Source organism: Pelodiscus sinensis, chromosome 14, assembly GCF_049634645.1.
Source record: "Pelodiscus sinensis isolate JC-2024 chromosome 14, ASM4963464v1, whole genome shotgun sequence".
NCBI classification, from domain to species: domain Eukaryota; kingdom Metazoa; phylum Chordata; order Testudines; family Trionychidae; genus Pelodiscus; species Pelodiscus sinensis.
In genome coordinates this window covers 27,071,479-27,093,282 of record NC_134724.1, presented here as the reverse complement: position 1 = coordinate 27,093,282, position 21,804 = coordinate 27,071,479, and the positions used below count along the sequence as shown (strand labels likewise).

Below are 21,804 nucleotides of genomic sequence, written 5' to 3'. Positions count from 1 at the left end.
AAATAAAATATACTATATAAAGATTTACATTTAGGAGCCATAGTCAGGAAATAGGATTCTACTGTACTAACAGAGAACCAAAAAACAAACCACCAAAAAACGCAAACTGAACCCTCCGCCTCCCTTCCCCCCCCCCCCCGTTTAAAAGCACTTACAAATATTAATAGATTCTTAGCTTTAATATTGCATGTACTCATCAGAGTATGTTAAAATCCTGTATATGGAATAGCATAGCATGGAAAAGGTCCATATTAATGCTAGAAATTCTTGACATATAAAAAAGCTGAACTACATTTCATTGTATATGGTGTATTCTGTTTTTAAAGGAGTAAATATGCTCTGTTCCAGCAATTTAAATCAAGAAAAACTCCACTGATTTTAATGGGGGTATTCTGGGTGTGTGCTGGTATTAACTAAGGCCAGAGTTCTCTGAGTGGAGAATAGTATAAATATTGTGATCAATCCACTGTAATGTAATTACTGATTATTAAGGAAAGGTTCAGAAAATGTAATGATATACGCAAAATTATAAAGCTAATGCACTAGAGCAATCACAAGCTAGCTTTTCGACTGATCTAACCAAAATTAACAAGTAAAGTGCAACTTTATTGAAAATGTGATTGCTGGGAGGAAATTTTTATGTTTTTTTTTAGAAATCATTTTTGAGGAATCATGCTGAGATTGATCCCATAGATCAAATCTATGATGCACAGACACAGTCAGTATTCTCAATTTACAAAATAGAAGCCTCTGAGTTCAAAGGCTTTATCCTGATTAGAAAAATTATAGAGTTTAGGTCAACTTTAGCTATAATATGCTAGTCAAGCTTGAAACTAAACTCTGTTTTTTCTTAGTATAGATGCACACACTATCCAATGAATGTGGGATGTCTATTCTGTGTGCACATTTTGATGTTGTCCGATAGTTATAGCAAAGTATTGCAGCCAGGATTTTTGGCTTATCATTCACTTACACTGTTGGGCTTGCAGGCTTGTTATCAATATGCCTAGTGAACCTAAGAAGCGAAATTTCAGTACCCATCACCATTTTGGTGGTAAAATTGCTGTTATTGAAAAGTACAACGGGTTTATGCACGTTGTTCAGTCATTTAATTATTTGTTAAGCACCTGTCTGTTGGGAAAACAATCCCGATATCCAGCAGAGCCCTGAAGTAGAAAATCCATCATATATTTATGGTACACTTTATTAACTTTATCTATCTTGATTCTGTAGTAATTTACTTTTAAAGTTCCTGTACTCAATTATATTTTCCTTGATAGTTACTTGAAATAAATCACAAAATAGATTAGCCTTTATATATTTATTACATAAAAAACTCATTACGATTGACTCCTATTAACTCAAGCACTGAGAAAGTTAGGAACGCCAAGAAACAAGGTTACCTGTGTAACTTCCATTTGGCTTGATTGCACAACCTAGACTACAGAAGGGGGCAAAATTAAGGCTCTGATTCTGGAAATTACCACTATTCAACACTGATACAATAGACATTAACGAACAGCAATGAATAAACGTTTCTGGTGTGGATATTATAAAATGTAGGCAAAATGTTAATAGAACAAAATTCTGACCTCAGTTCCTCCAGCATCATTCTAGACTATAGGAAAAAGGCAAAATTTTCCGTTAAAATGTTGGGTTCTAAAAACATGCCTAATTATTGTTCACTTAGGGTACATCTATACTTGCTCCCTAGTTTGAACTAGGGATGCAAATGTAGGCGACCGAAATTGCTAATGAAGTGGGGATTTAAATATCCCGTGCTTCATTAGCATGATCTCGCTGGCGCGTTACTCCGCTCAACAGCTGTTTCGAAAATGAAAGTGTGCGCTGGGCCGCGTTAGTTCGAACCAAACCCCTTGGTTCAAACTAACGTTACTCCTCAAAAAATGTTAATTTTACTTTTATGCTGGGCTCAAAAAATGAGGAGTAACGTTAGTTTGAACCAAGAGGTTTGATTCAAAGTAACGCATCCCGGCGCGCACTTTCACTTTTGAAACAGCTGTTGAGCGGAGTAACGCACCAGCGAGATCATGCTAATGAAGCACGGGATATTTAAATCCCCGCTTCATTAGCAATTTCGGTCGCCTACGTTCGCATCCCTAGTTTGAACTAGGGAGCAAGTGTAGACATACCCTCATAATTTTGTGATAATTTTTTCTCTGATATTACATGGTGCATATTAAGTGTTCTGACCTTACACAAGGAGATCCCTGCTGAACTCAGTAGGATTTGCCCCTAGGAATAATTAGTGTGAGTCAAATGCTCTCGCTATGTTTTATCAAAGATTTCCTAGCAACCTACCTTAAAAATGGCATTTAAAACTCTAGGCAAAATAGCTACATTGGAACTTTCTAAAAAAGACTATTTTCAGTCAGCAAGACCTGATCCACACACACAGAGTTTGGACTGGTGTGATTTTATTTTACTCCTTGTTATAGCAGTGCATCCCTTGTATCAATGCAGTTTTAGTCAGATGCAAAGGTAACTTCACCTGGCATAGCTTATTTCCCATTCTGTCAGGGAACAAGCTGTATCTGTATAAGCTCTTTCATGCTGATGAATATGCATCCGCACTGTGGGGACTGTTCCACAGTCACTAAGTTGGTATTGTTCCAGCAGCATAATGTTTGTGCATAGGCAAGGTCTAAGCCTTTTAAAATGAAGAGACAGGAAAGAAAAGGTAGCTATGGTCTGGCTGCGTCCAATTACTTTTAATTAAAAAGCCATTTAAACTGATTGTACCCATGAAACAACAGCTTGTACAGCTTTGAGAGCCCTTCATTTTACTGTTTCTGTAAATGGCGAATGAGTGCATGATGCCAGCCTTCTTTGCCCTTGTCTAACTTATTTTGACTCCGCAAGGTCTCTAGAGAAAACAGTAGACATGCTGCACTGTGACTAGAGATGGGGAAAAATGTTGGCTGCGGTGACTGTAACTCTTTCTCTCTAATGTGTTGAGTAAATTTAACAATGAAATGCCAAATCCCATTATCCAACCCGCATCTTTATTTCTCCCAGTAGAAAGGGGATTTCACTGCTGTCTGACCTTCTCACTGTAAACAGTGACAGCATCTCACTAATAAACATGCAGTTTGTATATAAACCATTATAATACTAAAATGAGAAGACAAAGGGCAAAATACTTCTTTAGCCCAGTCTCTCTAAGCAGACCTGGCCAAGGGAACAGACCACCTTTCAACACAGCAGAAGACTTTCCCCTGTAGTGCCCCTCCTTCTCCATGAAACTTCACCAGCACCTGAGAAGTTTGGCTCAAAAGCTTTACTCTCATATGCTGGGGAAGGAGAGAGACACTGAAGAATTATTGAAAGGTAGGGTATGGAAATATGAAGCTAGACAAGAGGTTGAATAAGCATTGGTGCCAAGAACTAATAGTTGAACAGAGTAGCGTGAGATCCAGAATGTAAATAGGATCTGTGTCACGGGGTATGCACATCCCGTCCTTGGGTTTCAAGCACCCAAGGGTATGGCCACTGCATGGTTGTCTGTTGGGTTTCTGGCTGCCAAAATAAACTAGTCTCTGTTTAGAGTAGTACAACCTAAAGGCTACAGTTAATAAGGCATGAGTGGCCAAAGTCAATGGGATTGCCCTTTAACTCCAGGCAAGCATAGTTTCAGGGACAAAGTCAATATGGGGTTGCCCTTTAACTCACAGCAGGGACAATAAGTTGGGGGAACCTGGGCCCAGAGTATGGGGACCTGGGCCCATCCTACTCCACCAGCTCCTGATCCAAGGTCCTGTGAGTGGCAGAGCGGTCTACCACTTGCTCAGTGGGGAGTCCGACCAAAACACACCGAGCTCACCTGGGTGGGATACCCCACTCCAACACCCTCCCTGGGTCACTTCCTACCAAGTGGTTCCTGTGCTAGTTGCCTCTTTAGGTTCTGGAAAGCCCTCTCACATTGTTCTGTCCATTTTACCTGACAGGGTTGGGAGCTCTTCGTTAAATCTGTAAGCAGTGTTGCAATTGTCGAAAAGTCCAAATGAATCATCTGTAATAGCCAGCCAAACCTAAAAACTGGCATACTTGCCTTTTTGTTCTTGGCATTGGTGTCGCTGACAATGCTTGTACTTTGATAATCATTGGTCGTAACTTCCTGCCTCCCTATCCAAGGTAAGTCACTTCTTCCTTTCTGAAGTGGCACTTTGCAGAATTTGTCATGAGACCTGCTTCTTGTAGGGGCCTAAAGAACTTCCTTGAGGTAATGCAGGTGGTCTTCTCAGATACTAATGTAAATGAGAATGTCATCTATATATGCAGCTGTGTACTGGTTGTGTAGTAGTAGCAGTTTGTTAAGCAGCCTCTGCAAGGTGGCAGCTGCCCCATGCAGTCCAAATGGCATGGTAATAAATTGGTAGAGACAAAGGGTATGAAGACAGTTTTCACCCTTGAGTTAGGCATGAGGGGTATTTGCCAGTACCCTTTTGCCAGGTTGATGGTAAATAGTTACTTGGCCCCTCCTAGCTACTCCAGCAGTTTTTTGACCCGGGGCATTGGCTAGGCATCAAAATGGGATACAGAATTGACTTCCCGGAAATAGATGCAGAACTTGATGATTTCACTGGATTTTCGCACTAGGATGATAGGGCTCCTCCAATCGCTCAGCGATTCTTCAATCCCACCCATTTTGAGCATTGTTTTAAGCTCCTGGTGGATGGCATCTCATATCTTCCTTGGCGGGAGCCAGTGAGTGTTTCTCACTTTCTGTCCTGGTTTTGTTGCAATGTGATAGTAAATCAGGCTTATCCATCCTGTGTGGGAGGATAAGACATCTTAAAAGGTCTGTAAGAGTTATTGTACCAGGTCCCATTGTAGGCCCTTGCCTAACTCTCCCAGTTTTGGATCAAGAGGTTTGCCCACTAAAGGGCTGAGTTCAGATTTTGGAGGTGCCAGAGCAATACACATGGCTTCTCGTGTCTTCCAGGCTTTCAATATGTTCACATAATACGTACGTACCTCCTTCCTGCAACCTGGAAGCTTAACTTCATAGTCCACAGAGTCCATGCGACATAGCACTTCAAAGGGGCCCTGCCACTTGGCTAGAAGTTTCGACGTGGCTGAGAGTAACAATAGTAATACCCGTTCCCTGGTTCAAAGCTACAGACCCTAGTTCCATGATTATATTGCTTTTCTTGATCTGGTTGAGCCTGTATTGTGTTCTCCAGTGCAAAGGCACCTAATGTTTGAAGCCACTCTGAAATGTAACACATACTCGGTGGTGCCAAGCACCTGAGTTTCCTGAGCCTCCCAATCCTCCCTCAATAAGTCAAGTATACCACAGGGTTGAGTCTTGAGGGACCTCCCTTACAGCAGAGACCAGGGCTGGTAGGAGCGTGCCCCAAAATTGTGGGTCATCTCCTACGCACTTACGTAGCATTGATTTAAGGGTACTGTTAAATTGTTCCATGAGTCCATCTGTCTGGGGATGATATACTGATGTCTGGATGGTTAGATTGTGCGTGAGCCGACACAGATCTGCAAACAGCTTGAATGAGACATTGATACCCTGATTGGTCAAGATTTCTCTGGGTATAACCACCCTGGCAAATACCTTCACTAACTCATTTGCTATAGGCCTTGCAGTTGCTACTCAAAGTGAGACAGCTTCTGGATATTGAGTCACATAATCTATCACCAGGATGAATCGGTTCCCCATCTTGCTCTTCTCTAATGATCTGATAAGATACATCCCGATCCATTCAAATTGTACACATACGACCAGTAGAGGTATGAGGGGAGTCTTGGGTATGCCCTTCATTCCAGCTTGTTGGCACTCTCGGCATGATGCATAGTAGTCTTGGATTTCTTTGTGTATACCAGGCCTAAAGAACCTGCATGACACTCGCTGGAGGCACTTTTCCCTACCTAGGTGTCCTGCCCAGGGGGTAGCATGTGCCAAATGTAGGAGGCTTTGGTGTAGCCTCCAAGGGAAATAGGAATACTGCTGTTGGAAAAACCCCTCTGTTCTTTCGATTTACTTTCAAAAGAACGCAACTGCAGTGTGGACATAACTCAAATTTTGTTGGAAAAACAGCCGTTTTTCTGATAAAACTCTGTAGTGTAGACATGCCCAAAGAGACTTTGCAAACAATTAGATGCAACCAATTGCTTTTTTATGTGGATTTATTTTTTTTGCTGTATTTGGAACCTACACTGTCATTTTAAGTATCAACAATCAAGGTAATAAAATTGCTAGAAGGGCACTTCTTGAATTTCATAAGGGAAAACTAGATTTCATCAACAGAAAGCGTGAGAATAAAAGCTAAATCAATTTGAGTTTAAACAGCTGATTTTATCAATAAATTTACAAGTAGCAGCTCATTCATTCAATAAAGAAAATAATAAAAGCATAAAATACAATATTGGAGATTGATATTGAAAAAGTAGAACCCCATTGCTTACACAATTTGATGACAAATGCATACACATTTGCACATGCATTACTCTAATTGGTTAGTTATCTAATTATTTCTTATTAAACATTCATTATAACTCAATGTCAATAGCATAACCACAGTTGGGAAGAGACCAGGAATGAGAATAAATGAGTCCTTGCTTTCTTAACCGTGTGGGACATTAACAGTAAAACATTCGGCGATGTATTTCCCTAGCTCTTATTCCTGGTGGTATTTATGCTAACAAAAGTGTGCAAATACAAGCACACTAATGTGGGCACAGCAATTCACACAGACTTTGAACTTCTGTTAATGAAAATCAGGCCCTTCAGGTTTATGGCTTGAAATTTGTAAATGGTCTTTATTTAATGACTACAACCTGTGTAATTTTCTCTCTTATGCACATTTTCATTATAACTTAAGGGAAAAAAACAAAGTGTATGTTAGCATTAGTAATTAATCATCTTCTGCCTAAATCTATATTATATTATCTTATTAGAGAGAAAAACATTTTCCTTATATATTTGAATTTTAAGCATTTTTCTTCTGATGCACGCATTATTAATGAAGACCCTTAATGTAATAGAGTAGTTGCTCAGAAAATCATTCCTTACAATGAATCTTGAGAGCAAGTTGCAAAATTCATGCATGCAAGGTTTTTAAGAAACAAATTGCATTTCAAAAGTAAAAGTAATTAATTTTCAGGTTAATGTTCAATTAAAACTGCACTTACCATCATGAGAGGGAGCAAGATAAAAATTAGAGATCTGCAAATTATATTTCCACACAAAGACAGCAAGTGATGACCAAACCATTTTTAAAATACCCCTTACACTTTGTGAAATCTAGCACTGATTTGCAGTATGCAAAAGTAATCCCGTAGTATGGAATTTTAATATATGTTTTATAGTGTTCAATACAATAGACGGTCAATTCCTAATAGGTGATGCCAGCCTTTGAAAGTAGTAGAAACCGATGTGGAGCCCTTTTGTCACTTGAAAATGCCTCCCTAGAAGTTGTTACTCTTCACTGAACATAAGAACATAAGCTTCAGGTGGTAGCCGAGTTAGTCTGTACAGGTAAACTGAAAAACAACAAATGGTCTGGTAGCACTTTATAGACTAACAAAACATGTAGATGGCATCAGGAGCTTTCTTTCCAATAATCATGCTACACAGCTACATCATAAATATCCAGGGACCCATCCCTGCAATCAACCACAGTGCCAACTCTGCCCACATATCTATACAAGCGAACTCATTACTGGAGCCAACCACATAAGCCACCAAATCAGAGGCTCATTCAACTGCACATCCAGTAATTTAATCTATGCCATCAAGTGCCAGCAATGCCCCACTGCAATATATATTGGACAAACTGGACAGTCCCTATGTGAAAGAATTAATGGATACGAATCAGATATTTGTAAAGGGAACATACAAAAGCCTGTGGGGGCACACTTTAATCTCCCTGGGCATGCATTAACAGATCTTCAAGTGGCTGTTATGCTACAAACCAATTACAGGAGCCAAATATACAGCGAAGGACTGGAACTTCAGCTCATTCCAAAATTGAATTCTCACACCTCTGGATTAAACAAAGATACTGGATGGTTAGGTCATTACCTACCTATCAACCAATGAGGGCGACAATGGTTCTTTGTCTTTGAAGAATCTCATGGTACCATCCAGATGTTTCATCAGTCTTTTAAGTGTTTCCTGACTCTTTGTTATTTGCTAATTAATGGCTCTTACCTGTCCCCTTTGACTATCTAATCTTTAGGTGCTTATAGACTCGGCTTTCCCTTGATATATTTTTTACCCACTTCCTTTTCTTGTCCCCCCCCTTCCCAATTTTCCCTTCTTCCTCCCCTCTCCCATCTCCACTTTTTATTTTGGTCCCAGACATCCAACAACCTGGTCATCTGAAGAAGTGGGCTGTGCCCACGAAAGCTCATGATACCATCTACATGTTTTGTTAGTCTATAGAGTGCTACCAGACTATTTGTTATAAGAATGGCCATACTGGGTCAGAACAAATCTCCATCTAGCCCAGTATCCTGTCTGCCAACAGTGGCCAATACCAGATTATTGGTTCCCAGAGGGAGGGAACACAACAGGTAATCCTCACGTGATCCCTCTCCTGTCACCCATTCTAGACAAACAGAGGCTACGGACACCATTCCTACTGATTGATGGACCTAACCTCCATGAATCTATCTAGCCCTTTTTTGAATCCTGTTAAAATCCTAATCTTTACCACATCCTCTAGCAAGGAATTCCACAGATTGACTGTGTGCTGAATGAAGAAAAACTTCCTTTTGTTTGTTTTAAACCTGCTGACTATTAATTTCATTTGGTGACCCCCTAGGATAGAACCATACCTTAAACCTAGAATGACTGATTCTCACACTAAGGTCACTATATACTCCTCTAGCAGTGCAAAAAAGTGCTAGAGCAATGTAACCTAGCTCAAAACATACGTAAAGACTCACACTGTTCTCTGCTTTAATTTGACTGTCAATATTAAAGAATGGAGATGTAGATGTTTAAAAATAATCTGTCATGATTTCAGCTCATGATTTCTGCCAACAGTGGCCAATACTAGATCATCACACGGGAAAGAAAAATTAAAAATTATCATATGAGAAAGAAAAATTGTCTTTCCCTCTTAAAGCAACCCAGGTACAGGTGGTGGATGTGGTAGACAATCCTGCATAAAAATGGAGGAGCATGAGAGAGACTTGCCCTTCTCCTATGTAAGTCAATCCACAAACTCCCATTGTTTTCAATGGGATCCCATTTTATCCAAATATAGAGGCAGGTGTTGCCCACCATGTTTTCCTCTGGGTCTGAAATTGCCCAAATCCACAGTTTTGGTTAAGGCCTTTTGTAGATGGTGGTATATCCCATCAGCACATGAGCACAGGGGAGGCCAAGCCTGGAGATAGGGTATTTACCAATTAGGCCTGGAGTATGCAACTATATGGACAAGTCAGCCTGTATATCAGTCTGTGAAATCATTAGGTTATGGGAAAGAACCACATTTTGTTGTTCTCAAATAAAATAGTATGTAGTGTAAGTCTAGTTGAGAGGTATTTACAGTCAGTCATTTTTAGCTCTTTGTTTTGTGTGTCTGTACAGTTGCTAAAATATGATGTATTGGAGTTTTCCACCCAGTAATGGTATACGCTGTGGGCTAAGCTGTGTAGCCCTTACTCTTGCTGGCAAGCACTTAGAGTTTAAGGCTAGAAGGGACCATCAGATTATGTGGTTTGATGTCCTATATATCACAGGCCTCAAGCATCTGCACATTAAATCCAATCACCAAAATTAAACTGAAGTACTACAGCTCACAGGAGATTAGACTATTACATGCCACAGACAGAGAACAGGGAGAACGGAGGTGCCCCTGTGCCTATTGCCCCTGCAATGGAAGGGAAACGACCAAGTGAGACACATATCCTGGCAACTGACATTCACTCATCTATTGCAGAGGAAAACAGCATCCCACCCCCCAAGGTCACTGTCAATTGGAAAATTCCTTCCTGGCCTCACACAAGGCAATCAGACCCTGAGCATGTGAGCAAGCACCAGCCAGTCAAGCAGTGGTGCCATCTTGGAGCACTGTCCCTCCCCCAGCCTGTGTTCAGTCCCTAGATGAATATCTCTGATGCTTCAGAGGAAAGAGACCATCCCCCCCCCCCCCCCCAGTATACGGAAGGGGAAATCCCTGCTTGACTCCTGCAGGGGGCTTGATGATGTGCTGAAGCAAGAGCTTTCAGGAAAAGATGGCAAACTGGGAGTGAGCCCCATGGCTGCTGAACCTCCTTGTCATGACAATCATCCCTATTATTTTCGCCTTCCTCTGTAGCATGGGGTACAGATCACAGCTAGAGGATTCTCTGCATCTTGGGGTCTTCAAAGTGCATCTTTGAAGGCTTCAATATCTGAGATATAGGTGAGAGGATTATTCTAGGAGGGGTGGGTGAGATTTTGTGGCCTACACTGTGCAGGGGGTCAGACTAGATGATCATAATGGTCCCTTCTGACCTTAAAGTCTATGAGTCTGTTATCAAATTGCACTTACCAGTTACTCCAGCTCTCTTCAGTTCTAATTCTGAATCCTCTCTCTCTGTCTAAAGCGAATTAAATTGTTTGCTCCCCCAACTCTTACTGGGAGGCTGTTCAAAATCCTTAGCCCTCTAATGGCTGGAAACCTTCTTGTAATTTCCAGTGCATGGTTACAGCATTTCTACCATACAACTCATAACTCCATCTTCCCTGCAAGGGAAACAGCAGGTGCCTTTTCTTTAGCCAGTTCTTTAGTCACCTTACAATTCTGAAGTGATTCCCAGACATCCTTGATGATACTGATTTCAAATGGACTATGCATGTGGGTAAGCACTTAGCAGCATGCAGAAAGGTTGAACACCTGGCTTAGTCAGTGTGTATGCATGTTAGTGCTGGAGCTTCAGCTCGCGTAAACAAGCTTAGCTGCACTGATCAGCTGAGCACCTGGCTCAATATAATCTCACACACTTGGGTGGATACAGCTCCTTGTATTGTTTGCCTAGATAGATATGCATGTACTATAGAATCTGTTGTCCACCTAGATTTACTTATTGTTGAGACTGATATTTTATTATCATAGCATAAACATAGCTTATATTAATATGGGTAGATTCTGCAAGTGTGACTTGAATGGAACAGTACTTTGCACTGAGTAGTCACACAGAAATCAGTTGGACTGTTTGGTAAGATACCTATTGTGTAGTGATGTCTTAAGACCAACTTGATCATTACAACTTGAGAACAAGTTTTGACCATATTAATTAACATCTATTGATAGTAAAATATGCATTTAAAATATTGAAAGTAATCTTGGCTACATTTCCAGCTCCACCGAACAAGTTACTTACTTTGAGAAGTCTGGGTTGCTATAAATTTCTTTATCAAGGCATCAGTAGTTTGTGTATAAAGGCTAAGAGCATATTTCAAAGACTGTAGAGCCGGGCTCTTCTCCAAGTAATTCTTTTTCAGCCCATTTCCTCCAGCATGAAAGTATTGCTAAAAAAGAAAAATATAGATAAGGCATTGAGAGAAGTAAATTATTGGATAAAGCTCTCTAGGTACGACTTGATGTTTACATAGCAATATCTAAAATAAAAAGGATCAATGCAGTGCTTAAAATTACAATTTTTAAGTCCTGGGATAATTGTTATTGTACACATTATAGTTTTTGTATAATTCCCCCTTCCCACACAAAACACATGAGTATTCTTTTACTTTTAAAATGTATATAACTCAAAATAGTTAAATATGTGGGTTTTTTTAAGGTTATGTAGTTATAACAGGGGTGGGCAATAATTTTTGAAAGGGAGCCTCTTTGTGAATTTCTGAAGTAGTCATGGGCTGCCTCAGAAGGGGTGGAGCCAGGAGACTTTGAGTGCTCCCGTGTCCAGAGTCCCTGATTGGCCTGAAGTCTTTGTCCTCTGCCCTGCCAAGGGTGCCCAGAACCTAGAGAGAACCACCAGTTGTTTTGAACAGCTGGCCCCTGGCACTGTGAGAAGACTTCCTGTGCTCCCTTTGCCCCCAGGCCGATCAGGGGGCGCACTCTGCCCCTGCCAAGAAAGGAAGGAAAAAAGAAAGAATGCAGCAGCATCAAGAGGGGAGCCAAAGGGAGGCTTTCCTCTTAATTTGGGAGGAGTCTCCCCTCTCTTCCATTTGCCGCACCTCACCTCCCAGCCACTGGGAAGAGCCTGGGGGCGGGGGAGTGCACCATGCAGTCTTTGGCTCCTCCACCCCACCCTGCCAGGTTCTCTCTAACCGATTAGGGTCTGGGGGTGGGAGAGCATGCAAAGTCTCTCACACCCCGCCCTGCCAGGGGTGTGTGGTTCCCTCCTGGAAGGGTGGGGCGAGAGACTTTGTGTGTTCCCTTGACCTCAGGCCAATGGCTATAGGCTGGATCAACCCGCTATATGGGCTGGATCCAGCCCACGGAGACCCTTTTGTCCACCCCTGAGTTACATCCATATCAAAACAGAATTTATAGTGCAACTACAGATTCAAATTTCTTCTGACAGCATGTTTGGCATGGTAGAAATCTGCCCACATGTAGCACTAAAACACTGCAGAGAAATGTGATATATGGTGGGAATTCTTGAATTGGATACGGTGACAAATTTAAAGAATAGCTAGAGCTCCAGAGAGGGATTGGGGTTGCTTTCTCCTCTCCTAGTCTTCTGTTCTGAATAATTGGCCTTGTGAGTTTCCATGGTTATTGTCTCTTAGGGCTAGATTGTGACCAGTCCTAAAGTGGACATGCAGGGAAGTAAAACCCCAAACCTATGTACAGAGTTAGAGCTGTTCATTCCATTTGCAGTGTGGAAATATGGGATGGGGGGGGGGAGGGGAAGAGAGGATGAGCACATTATAACCCCTTCTCCCCCAAAGGTAGAGAAAACTGCATCCAAAAATGGGAAAATAACTTAGGCCAGGTCTACACTAGGGAAGAAAGTCAACCTAAGATACACAACTCCAGCTACGTGAATAACATAGTTGGAGTCTATGTACCTTAGGATGAATTTCTGCAGAGTCCCCATTGTGGGAGTCAATGGGAGAAACTCTCTCCTTCACTTCCCTTACTCCTGAAGGCATGGAGGAATACTGGAGTACCAGAATTGATGGGGGCATAAGTGGTTGATTTAGTGGGTCTTTACTAGACCTGCTAAATTGAACCTTGAAATATCGATCTCCGCAATATCCATCTTTTGGTAAGTGGAGACATTATCATCACTTCCAGATGAAAAGACAGTCAGAGGATAATTTGTGACTTAGAGTCACAGTTCTTATGTGATTCTCTTCCTGAGGTGCTGCCGCTACATGTCACCTACCTATGCAGGGCTGTGCCTAAAGGCTCAGTCTTGAACCATTGAGAGTCTATAGCAAATATATAATTTGCGAGTATAAAGATTTTCTTTCCTAATTGCCAGTTTTTCTGTCATTCCAAAAAAAATTAGGTAACAGGCCCTCTGTGATGCCTCTGCTAATCATTTAAACACAACACTTGAAGAGGTTCTTCTGATAGCACCACAAAGGTCTTTGTGGGCAGGTTATACAGGGAATAAAGGTAAGACATAAATGTTCTAGAGCAGTGGCTTTCCTCTCAACCTTTTCAGGTAACTGTACCCTTTCAAGACTCCAATTTATTTTGCATACTCCCAAGTTTCATCTCACTTAAAAACTACAGGCTGGACCTCCCTGGTCCAGCATTCTCGGGACCTCAGATAAGAGATTTTTCCAGACCATTTCTGGCCCTGCTGCTGCCTGCCTCCCTCCCACCCCCTGACTTCCTGGCTCCCCCCTGCAACCCAGCTGAATCGTGTGCCAGCTCCTGGCTCCTTGCCAGTCCAGCTGAGCAGTGTGCTGGCTTTTGTAGCCCAGATGAGCCAAATGCAGTCTCCTGCCCGCTCCATCCTCACAGCCCAACTGAGCTGCATGCTGGTTCCTGGGCCCCCAGCCCGCTGCAGTGCGCCATGACTCTCTGATCCTGGAACTTCTGTATTTATGTCAGACCATGGATGTTGCTGGACCAGAAAATCCCGGCTTTTAGAGGTGCAATCTGTACTTGCTTACAAAATAAAACAAAAATACAAAAGTTGCACAATACACTATTATTGAAATATTATTTTCTATTTTTTACCATATAATAAAATAAACTGGAATGTAATGTTGTACAGGCAGTCCCCGGGTTACGTACAAGATAGGGACTGTAGGTTTGTTCTTAAGTTGAATCTGTATGTAAGTCGGAACTGGCGTCCAGATTCAGACACTGCTGAAACTGACCGCCAGTTCTGACTTACATACAGAATCAACTTAAGAACCCCAGGCGTCCCCAAGTCAGCTGCTGCTGAAACTGATCAGCAGCTGATTCCAGGAAGCCCGGGGCAGAGCAACTCTGCCTGGGGCTTCCTGTAGTCAGCGCTGGTCAGTTTCAGCAGAAGCTGACTTGGGGAGCCTGGGGCAGAGCAGCTGGGGTGCTGCTGGGTTGCTCCAGTAGCGCCGCTCCTGGGTGCTACTGGACCAACCTAGCAGCACCCCATCTGCTCTGCCCCAGGGTCCTGATTCAGCCGCTGCTGAAACTGACCAGCAGCGGCTGAATCAGGACCTGGGGCAGAGCAGCTGGGGTGCTGCCGGGTTGGTCCAGTAGTGCCCAGAGCGGGCGCTGCAGGACCAATCGGCAGCACCCCAGCTGCTCTGCCCCAGAGTCCAAAACAAAAGCCTGGTCTGCTGGGGGGGGGGGGGAGCACATTAGCTGCGCCCCCGCTCCCCAGCAGACCAGAGACACGGGGAGCAGAGCCTCTGAGGCTTTGCTCTGGCAAAGCCTCAGAGGGAGGGACCCCGCCGCGGCTGCCGCTTCAATCTCAGTGCCTGTGGTCTGCTGGGGACCGTCCCCAGCAGACCACAGGCTCCCGGACTGAAGCCGCAGCCGCGGGGGGGTCCCGCGCCTCTGAGGCTTTGCCAGAGCAAAGCCTCAGAGGCGCGGGGAACCGCCGCTGCTGCCGCTTCAGTCCGGGAGCCTGTGGTCTGCTGGGGACGGTCCCCAGCAGACCACAGGCACCCAGATTGAAGCGGCAGCAGCGGCGGTTCCCCGCGCCTCTGAGGCTTTGCTCTGGCAAAGCCTCAGAAGCGCGGGAACCCGCCCGGTGCCCCTGGTCTGCTGGAGACGGTCTCCAGCAGACCAGGGGCACCGGAGCAGCTTACGAACGGGGCTCTCTCGCCCCGACTTCCGGGGCGAGAAAGCCCCGTTCGTAAGTGCGGATCCGACATAAGTCGGATCCGCGTAAGTCGGGGACTGCCTGTACTTACATTTCAATGTATAGTGTCAATATATCAGTATAAACAAGTTGTATGACATGTTAGTTTGCACTGACTTTGCTAGTGCTTTTATGTAGTCTGTTGTAATAGTAGGTAAATGAGTTGCAGATGAGTTGATGTACCCCTGAAAAACACCATGTTTGAGAACCCCTGTTTAGAGGTGAAGAAGGGCACCAAACAAGGAGCTGTCTCCAAGGTGTAACCCGTGACAAAGATTTCCAGAATAAAGGAAAGTTGGATGAAGTTAGAAACCACACCCAGCCTACAAAGAAGACAGATAAATGTGCACCATCAATGTGCACCAACCAAAATTTTTGCATTTCTTCAAGTTCTAGGAATCAAGCTCCATATAAATAATGATCTCTTATGCAATACCTAATTAGAAGGAAAACAAAGAAGAAATAAGGATAGAAATGTAGCCGTGTTAGTCTGGTGTAGCTGAAACAAAATACAGGACTATGTAGCACTTTAAAGACTAACAAGATGGTTTATTAGATGATGAGCTTTCGTGGGCCAGACCCACTTCCTCAGATCAAATAGTGGAAGAAAATAGTCACAACCATATATACCAAAGGATACAATTAAAAAAAAGAACACATATGAAAAGGACAAATCAAATTTCAGAACAGAAGGGGGATGCCAGCAGGGGCAGGGGGAAGGTAAATGTCTGTGAGCTAATGGTATTAGAGGTGGGGAAAGGTCTCATCATCTAATAAACCATCTTGGTAGTCTTTAAAGTGCTACATAGTCCTGTATTTTGTTTCAAGAAGAAATAAGTGTTTAGGAGGATATTGAGGCTACCTGAAGGCGGCTTGAAATAGCCTATGCTCTCTTAGACATAGATTTATAGTTAGCCAAGCTAGAATACATCCTCTCTGCACCTGGGTGGGTGTTGAGGAATATACCTCATTGCTGTGTGCGAGTTCACATGCCTCAACAGAACCTGTGTAACTGTGGCAAAAGAAAGATGCAATCAGCAGCATGTTGGCTACTGGTTCATTCATACATGTTCATCAGCAGAGCTTAAGGTCAATGGAAAAGTTGCTTTATATGTGCTTTGACCATCTAAGTGCTTTGACATTTGATAATTACTCAGTGTTCTTGCTGAGACCAAAAAGCTTGCTTGTACTTGGCCATGTTCAAAGGCTCAGCATGAAAGGACACAGCTGGAGCTACCGGTATTCCATGTTGCTTGTTGAAGTGAACAGAAGAGTGATTTGGTCAAGGGGCACTTCTGGCAATTCTCACGGGTGGTTTCTGGGAATAACTGGGCTGGTTTCCTTGTGGTTTGCTTCATGGAATAGAGTGGGACTGTCTACCCTCTAACTTTTATACATCTGCTTAAAAATCAACAGGCATCATGAATTCCACTAGCAGGTTTATATTGCTGTACACCCATGCTGGACACAGGAGCAATGTAATAATGCTGCCCTCATTGCTCTAATCGTCTCAAGAATTCAATGGAAGTATGTAATCATATGAATACTCAATGAATTAGTTAGTAGAACATGTCTCAAGGAAGTCTTGGCTGGGATGTTTAAAAATATATATATGTTTCCATCACACCTTTTCATCAACTTATCAATGAGCTCTAAAATTGCGAGTGATATTTCTTCATACCAAAATCACTCACTTTTATTATTCTAGTTGCTAATGCACTGCACTGATACTTACTTTGAGTTCAAACAAAATAAATTCTGGATAGACTCCTACTTCAGGCCTGTGTTTCTGAACAGGCACTTTTGTTTGTGAATACGAGGCTTGCATTTAGAGAGCAGGCATGCAACAAAATGTAGTAATGTAACCAATATATGGGACATCACTTTTCCTAGACCTGTACAACAAACATCACAAATTTTCCCTTTCACAAAGTATATTAATCACCAAAAGGGGAGCGAGCAAGAAGGCAGCTACATGAGATGTTATAAAAAACAATTCACAGGGTACTGGAATGGAGAAAGATAGGAAAAGCGAGATCTGCCATAAAACAGCAGCTAGAGATAAATTGCGTGGGGGTGGTGGGAAGGAGAAGTAGAACAAAACTCAGGGGGAAAAGTGAGTCATGGGAGAAGCAGAACATAATAGAAAATGGATGATGAAGGTGGAAATGGAGACAATCATTTATAAAAATGTTTTAGAAGATGTTGGGAAATAGATATATAGTTGTAGCACTTGAAATGGTTCATCCCTTTGGAAAACAATTCCAGTATAATTGGCTTTTCTGGCCGCCCTTTACCTCAGCTGCAGGAATCAGTTTCCTGTTAGGTGCAACAACAATAGTTATACCCCCTTTGAAAATCCTCTTAGGTAGGGCCAGTCCTCCTAGGGCTGGCTATGTTAACTTTAGCACACCTATGCTATCACAAGAAAAGAGCTGGGCTCTCAACTAATAAAGCCACTTAGCACTTAAGTGTAAAATACCTGCTTTACAGAGGCAGAAATTGAGGCAGAGAGAAATTACATGATTTGTTCTAGCTCACGCAACAAACAAAGGGCAGAACTGAGAAAATTAACTTTAAATTTGACTCCCAGAACTGTTACTTGGCTTTGGAAGGTATAGCAGTTTGTTTTTTATCCTGCTGCAGACTTTGAAGAAACCCTGTTCTGAGATCTAAACCCACTAATTACAGTTGCTGTTTAGCTTTCCATTTTTCATAGGAGACAAAATTGATTTGGAATAGCCTGTACATGGAAGTTTCATATTGCTATAGAATATAGTGTACATGTAGAGTATACTGATCACTACTAAATGCCTGCAAACATGAATACATCTTTCTTGACAGTGTTTCAGTATTGTGGAGTGCCTACATTTTTCTTTATATTGCTTGAGAGGACCAAAAGCTAGAGTAGAATGAGGATTAGCAGTGAATATCTTTTCCTACCTGGTTCCAGGGGCTTATTGAAACTGATGCTCTTTCAGTATCCCCAAGGTAGGCTTTGCTTTTAAAAAATGTTTCTCTCTGCGCTACATTATTTTTAGAGATAGCAAATGATATGATGCCAAAACACTCTGTGGCTAGGCATCAGTCTCTGCTAGGGATGAACAGGGCTTCACTGGCTCATATAAACAAGCTGTCCAACAAAGCATTCCCAGGGATGGCATGAACATCTGGAAATCAAGCCCATCTTCATTTCCGTGAGGTAAGTGTTTGGAATGAGAACCTGATGCTTAGTCTGTGAGATGAATGTACAAATATGAATAATGAAGTAGTGGCCCAGGAGAGCCATGTTTCCTAATACTAAGCAAGGTTTTTACAGACAGTTCACTATATGGAGAGTGATAATTGTGGTTTAAGATAAATGGTTATTTTTCAATGCAACGTTCTTCCACATGTTCACAGGAAAATAATGTATTAAATGATCATTGCAGCTTCTTTCATGAATTCATTTTTTAGTTCCCAACTAATCCCAATAATAAATGGAAGTGTGGGAATGGTTTTTAAAAATGATTGTATTGGTTTAAAAGTCATACAAATGTATGCATGACACTATCAACCCAACCTGGCAAACAGAATGAATTCCAAGACTTCTATACCTCTCTCTCCCTCCAACTGCATCATCTCACATTCCTCTTACTTATACTTGTTTGCTTTTTGATAAGTATATATTCTCTGTGTCTCTTGAAAGTCTTCATTTTTGGCATTAATATTATACATAGATGTCTTTATGAAGCAATTTCTGCCATGTCATGCTTAAAAGTGGGACACAAGAGCTTTTCCATCTTCTAATAATCAGTCTATTGGCACAACCACAGGTAATTGTGGCTGATTTGGAAAAGATTTTGTGATTCTGTTGACTGAGAAAAATCATGTGGCAAATACTGTTTTGACTCAGTGGGTAACTTAGAGTGCCATGTTATGAGAGTAACATTTGACAAACAATCATGCAACAGGACCATTATTTTACTTCCGTTTATGAAGTAAGCTTACAGTGAGCACAATCCTGGATTAATACTTCATAAGTTTTAAAAGCTACTGCAAGCTCCATTGAGTTAGCAAGCTATTGGGACAGAATTCAAACAAGGCGAAGAACTTTACATGTTCTGCCAATTTATAAACAGTCCCAGGACCTTTGAAAGATCATTAATGACTTTCATCATGTGAGTTAAGTGTGCCACTGCATTCCTTAGCCCTAAAAGGCTATTATCCCCACAGCTTTTGTGGTACTCCTCTTGTCCCCCATGGCAGAAATCCCAAAATATGTTGTGATTGCTTCCACAAGAGGTTCCACAATGGGTAGCATTGTCTGGCATCCCTTCCATGTTCAAAGAGATGAGACATTACTTTATTAGACAGGACGAATATACTGGTCCCAGCATCTCCTCTTCCTTATATCATTTTTTTTTGTCTAAAATAGCTAGAGCCATTCCAGCCTTCCAAAGGTCTTCTCTGCAGCCAAAGATTTAGGAGAAGAGCCCCAGTTAGTGTAAACAGACTTCATTGGAGACTGATAACTTACACCATTGAGAATCTGGCTGATAAGGAGTAGTGAGTTGCGAGTGTTCTCTGCTATAGATAACAAAGTTCAAATGTTTCCAGTGACAGACTTCTTTTTCCCACCCTAATTGTACAACAGTGGATTGTTACATCCCCACACTCTACTAAGATTGCAGTACAGCTATTTACTTCTGTATCTGAAAGTGATGTCGGTTGATAGTTCAGACATGTTAGTTCATTCCTAGACCACTAAAAGAAAATCATAACTCTGTTGAGATAGACACGACCCTTTTTCAGAGCTTCTAAGAAATCAAACTTCATTATCAAGGCTAACAGTTCTCAAACCAACTTCACCTAGGGATTCAGCTGTGTGTCAGTGCTTTACTGACATTCACATTTTCCCACAAGAGTTGGGACTTCTCACATCCCACTTTATATATGGTATTAACAGACTATTGGCCATGGTGAAAGATACCCAGGAGAATGATATAGTGGATGAGATTCTGTTTTGTGCCTCTTAGTATTTACAGACTAGGTAGATAGGTGGCTTTAGGTCCTCACAACCTTTGGCTGTTCAGGAGGTTGGTATAATTTTGCTTGATCCTTGGGCCTGTCTGAGTTAGGATTGGCTTCCTGGGCAGAGCTACCAAGAATCTCCTTAATATTCTAAATTGCTTACCTCTAGGCACATGCCCTAAACCAGACCTTGTGAAGGGTTCCTTATAGATGGCCATACTCTGTCTTGTGCAATGCCTGCACCAGAAGCCATGGCACATGGGGGCAATGGTCTCATCCAATATGTATCAAAGAGGAGTGCAAGCCATACCCCATAGCCTATAGAGTAAGGGGACCCTACGATTCTATAGGTGAGGAAATTAAATTTGAGCATTCACTGACATGAATATTCAAGGTAGTGCCATGACTCTCTAAGAGGGCAAACCCACCATCTGGGTCTGCTCTTTCTAATTAGTTCAGTTCCCTTTTGTTCTTTTCATCTTTAGGTTAGCTACTCAACATTTAGCCCTTCTCTCCAGCAGAAATCGCCGATAGTGAGGAACTGGGCCCATTGGACTCCTATTGGCATGCCAGAGATGAGGCTGGTCTCTCATCACTGGCTTCCAAGGAAGGGTGCGAGTACCCCTCTGCATTATACGATTTGTTTTTGAGTCTGTAGTTGGGAGTTTGATAATTGTTTCTTTTATTTTAATAAAAATCTGAAATGCTTGGCTTTGTTGTCCACATGACTGTTCTTGCCACACACCACAGAGGGTCCTTAGAAAAATATTGAATTCTCTATTTAATTCTGTGTAGCCTGATTTCAGGAGGAGAACCTGATTATCTTCTGGTCTGATTACTGGTGAGCCTATAATAATATACAACCCTCTGAAAATCAGGTTAAGAGAGCCAAGAGCATTAGTTATAAATGTGGGAGATTACATAGGGCATTGGTAAATTAGGGTACCGTATGTCTACACTACAGCACTAATTCGAACTAACTTAGTTCGAATTAGTTAATTCGAACTAAGCTAATTCGAACTAACGCATCCAGACTAAAAAACTATTTTGAATTAGTATTTTGCTAATTCGAACTAGCATGTCCACATTAAGTGGACCCAGAACCGGGGTTAAGGACGGCCGGAAGCAGTGCTGGCAGGGCATCAGATGAGGACTTAGAGCGTGGAGCTGCTGCCTCAGGCTAGCCGAGGGCTGTGCTTTAATGGACCTGACCCCCACCCCGGACAGACAGTTCTCAGGGGTGCCCCGCTTGCAAAGCAGTCCTGTCTTGGAGTGCCCTGAGTGCTCACACTGGGCACATCACAGCGCTCGGCCATCATACCGGCTGCACTTGCCGCAGGCTGCCATCTGGGGAGAGGGGACAATTGGGGGGGCTGCAGGAGAGCTTCCACCCCCAGAGGCCTGCAGAGCCAGCCCAGTCCTCTCCATTGGGGGCTCGTAACCCATTCCTCCCTCACCTCCTTCCACTTACCCTTCCCTAGCCCCCCTTCCTGATGTACAAAATAAGGAAAACGTGTGGTCAAAAATAGAATCTCT

At 42.4% G+C, this 21,804-nt stretch overlaps 1 protein-coding gene across 2 annotated transcripts in view; it reads right to left on the bottom strand.

Annotated features, from left to right (window-relative positions):
- Positions 1-21,804, bottom strand: part of UNC13C (unc-13 homolog C) — a 437,647-nt gene that overhangs the window by 28,683 nt on the left and 387,160 nt on the right. For both annotated transcript variants that reach the window (XM_075897272.1, XM_075897271.1), the window contains one exon: positions 11,359-11,506. In XM_075897272.1, coding sequence (XP_075753387.1) covers positions 11,359-11,506 — 148 coding nt within the window. The remainder of the gene's footprint in view (positions 1-11,358; positions 11,507-21,804) is intronic.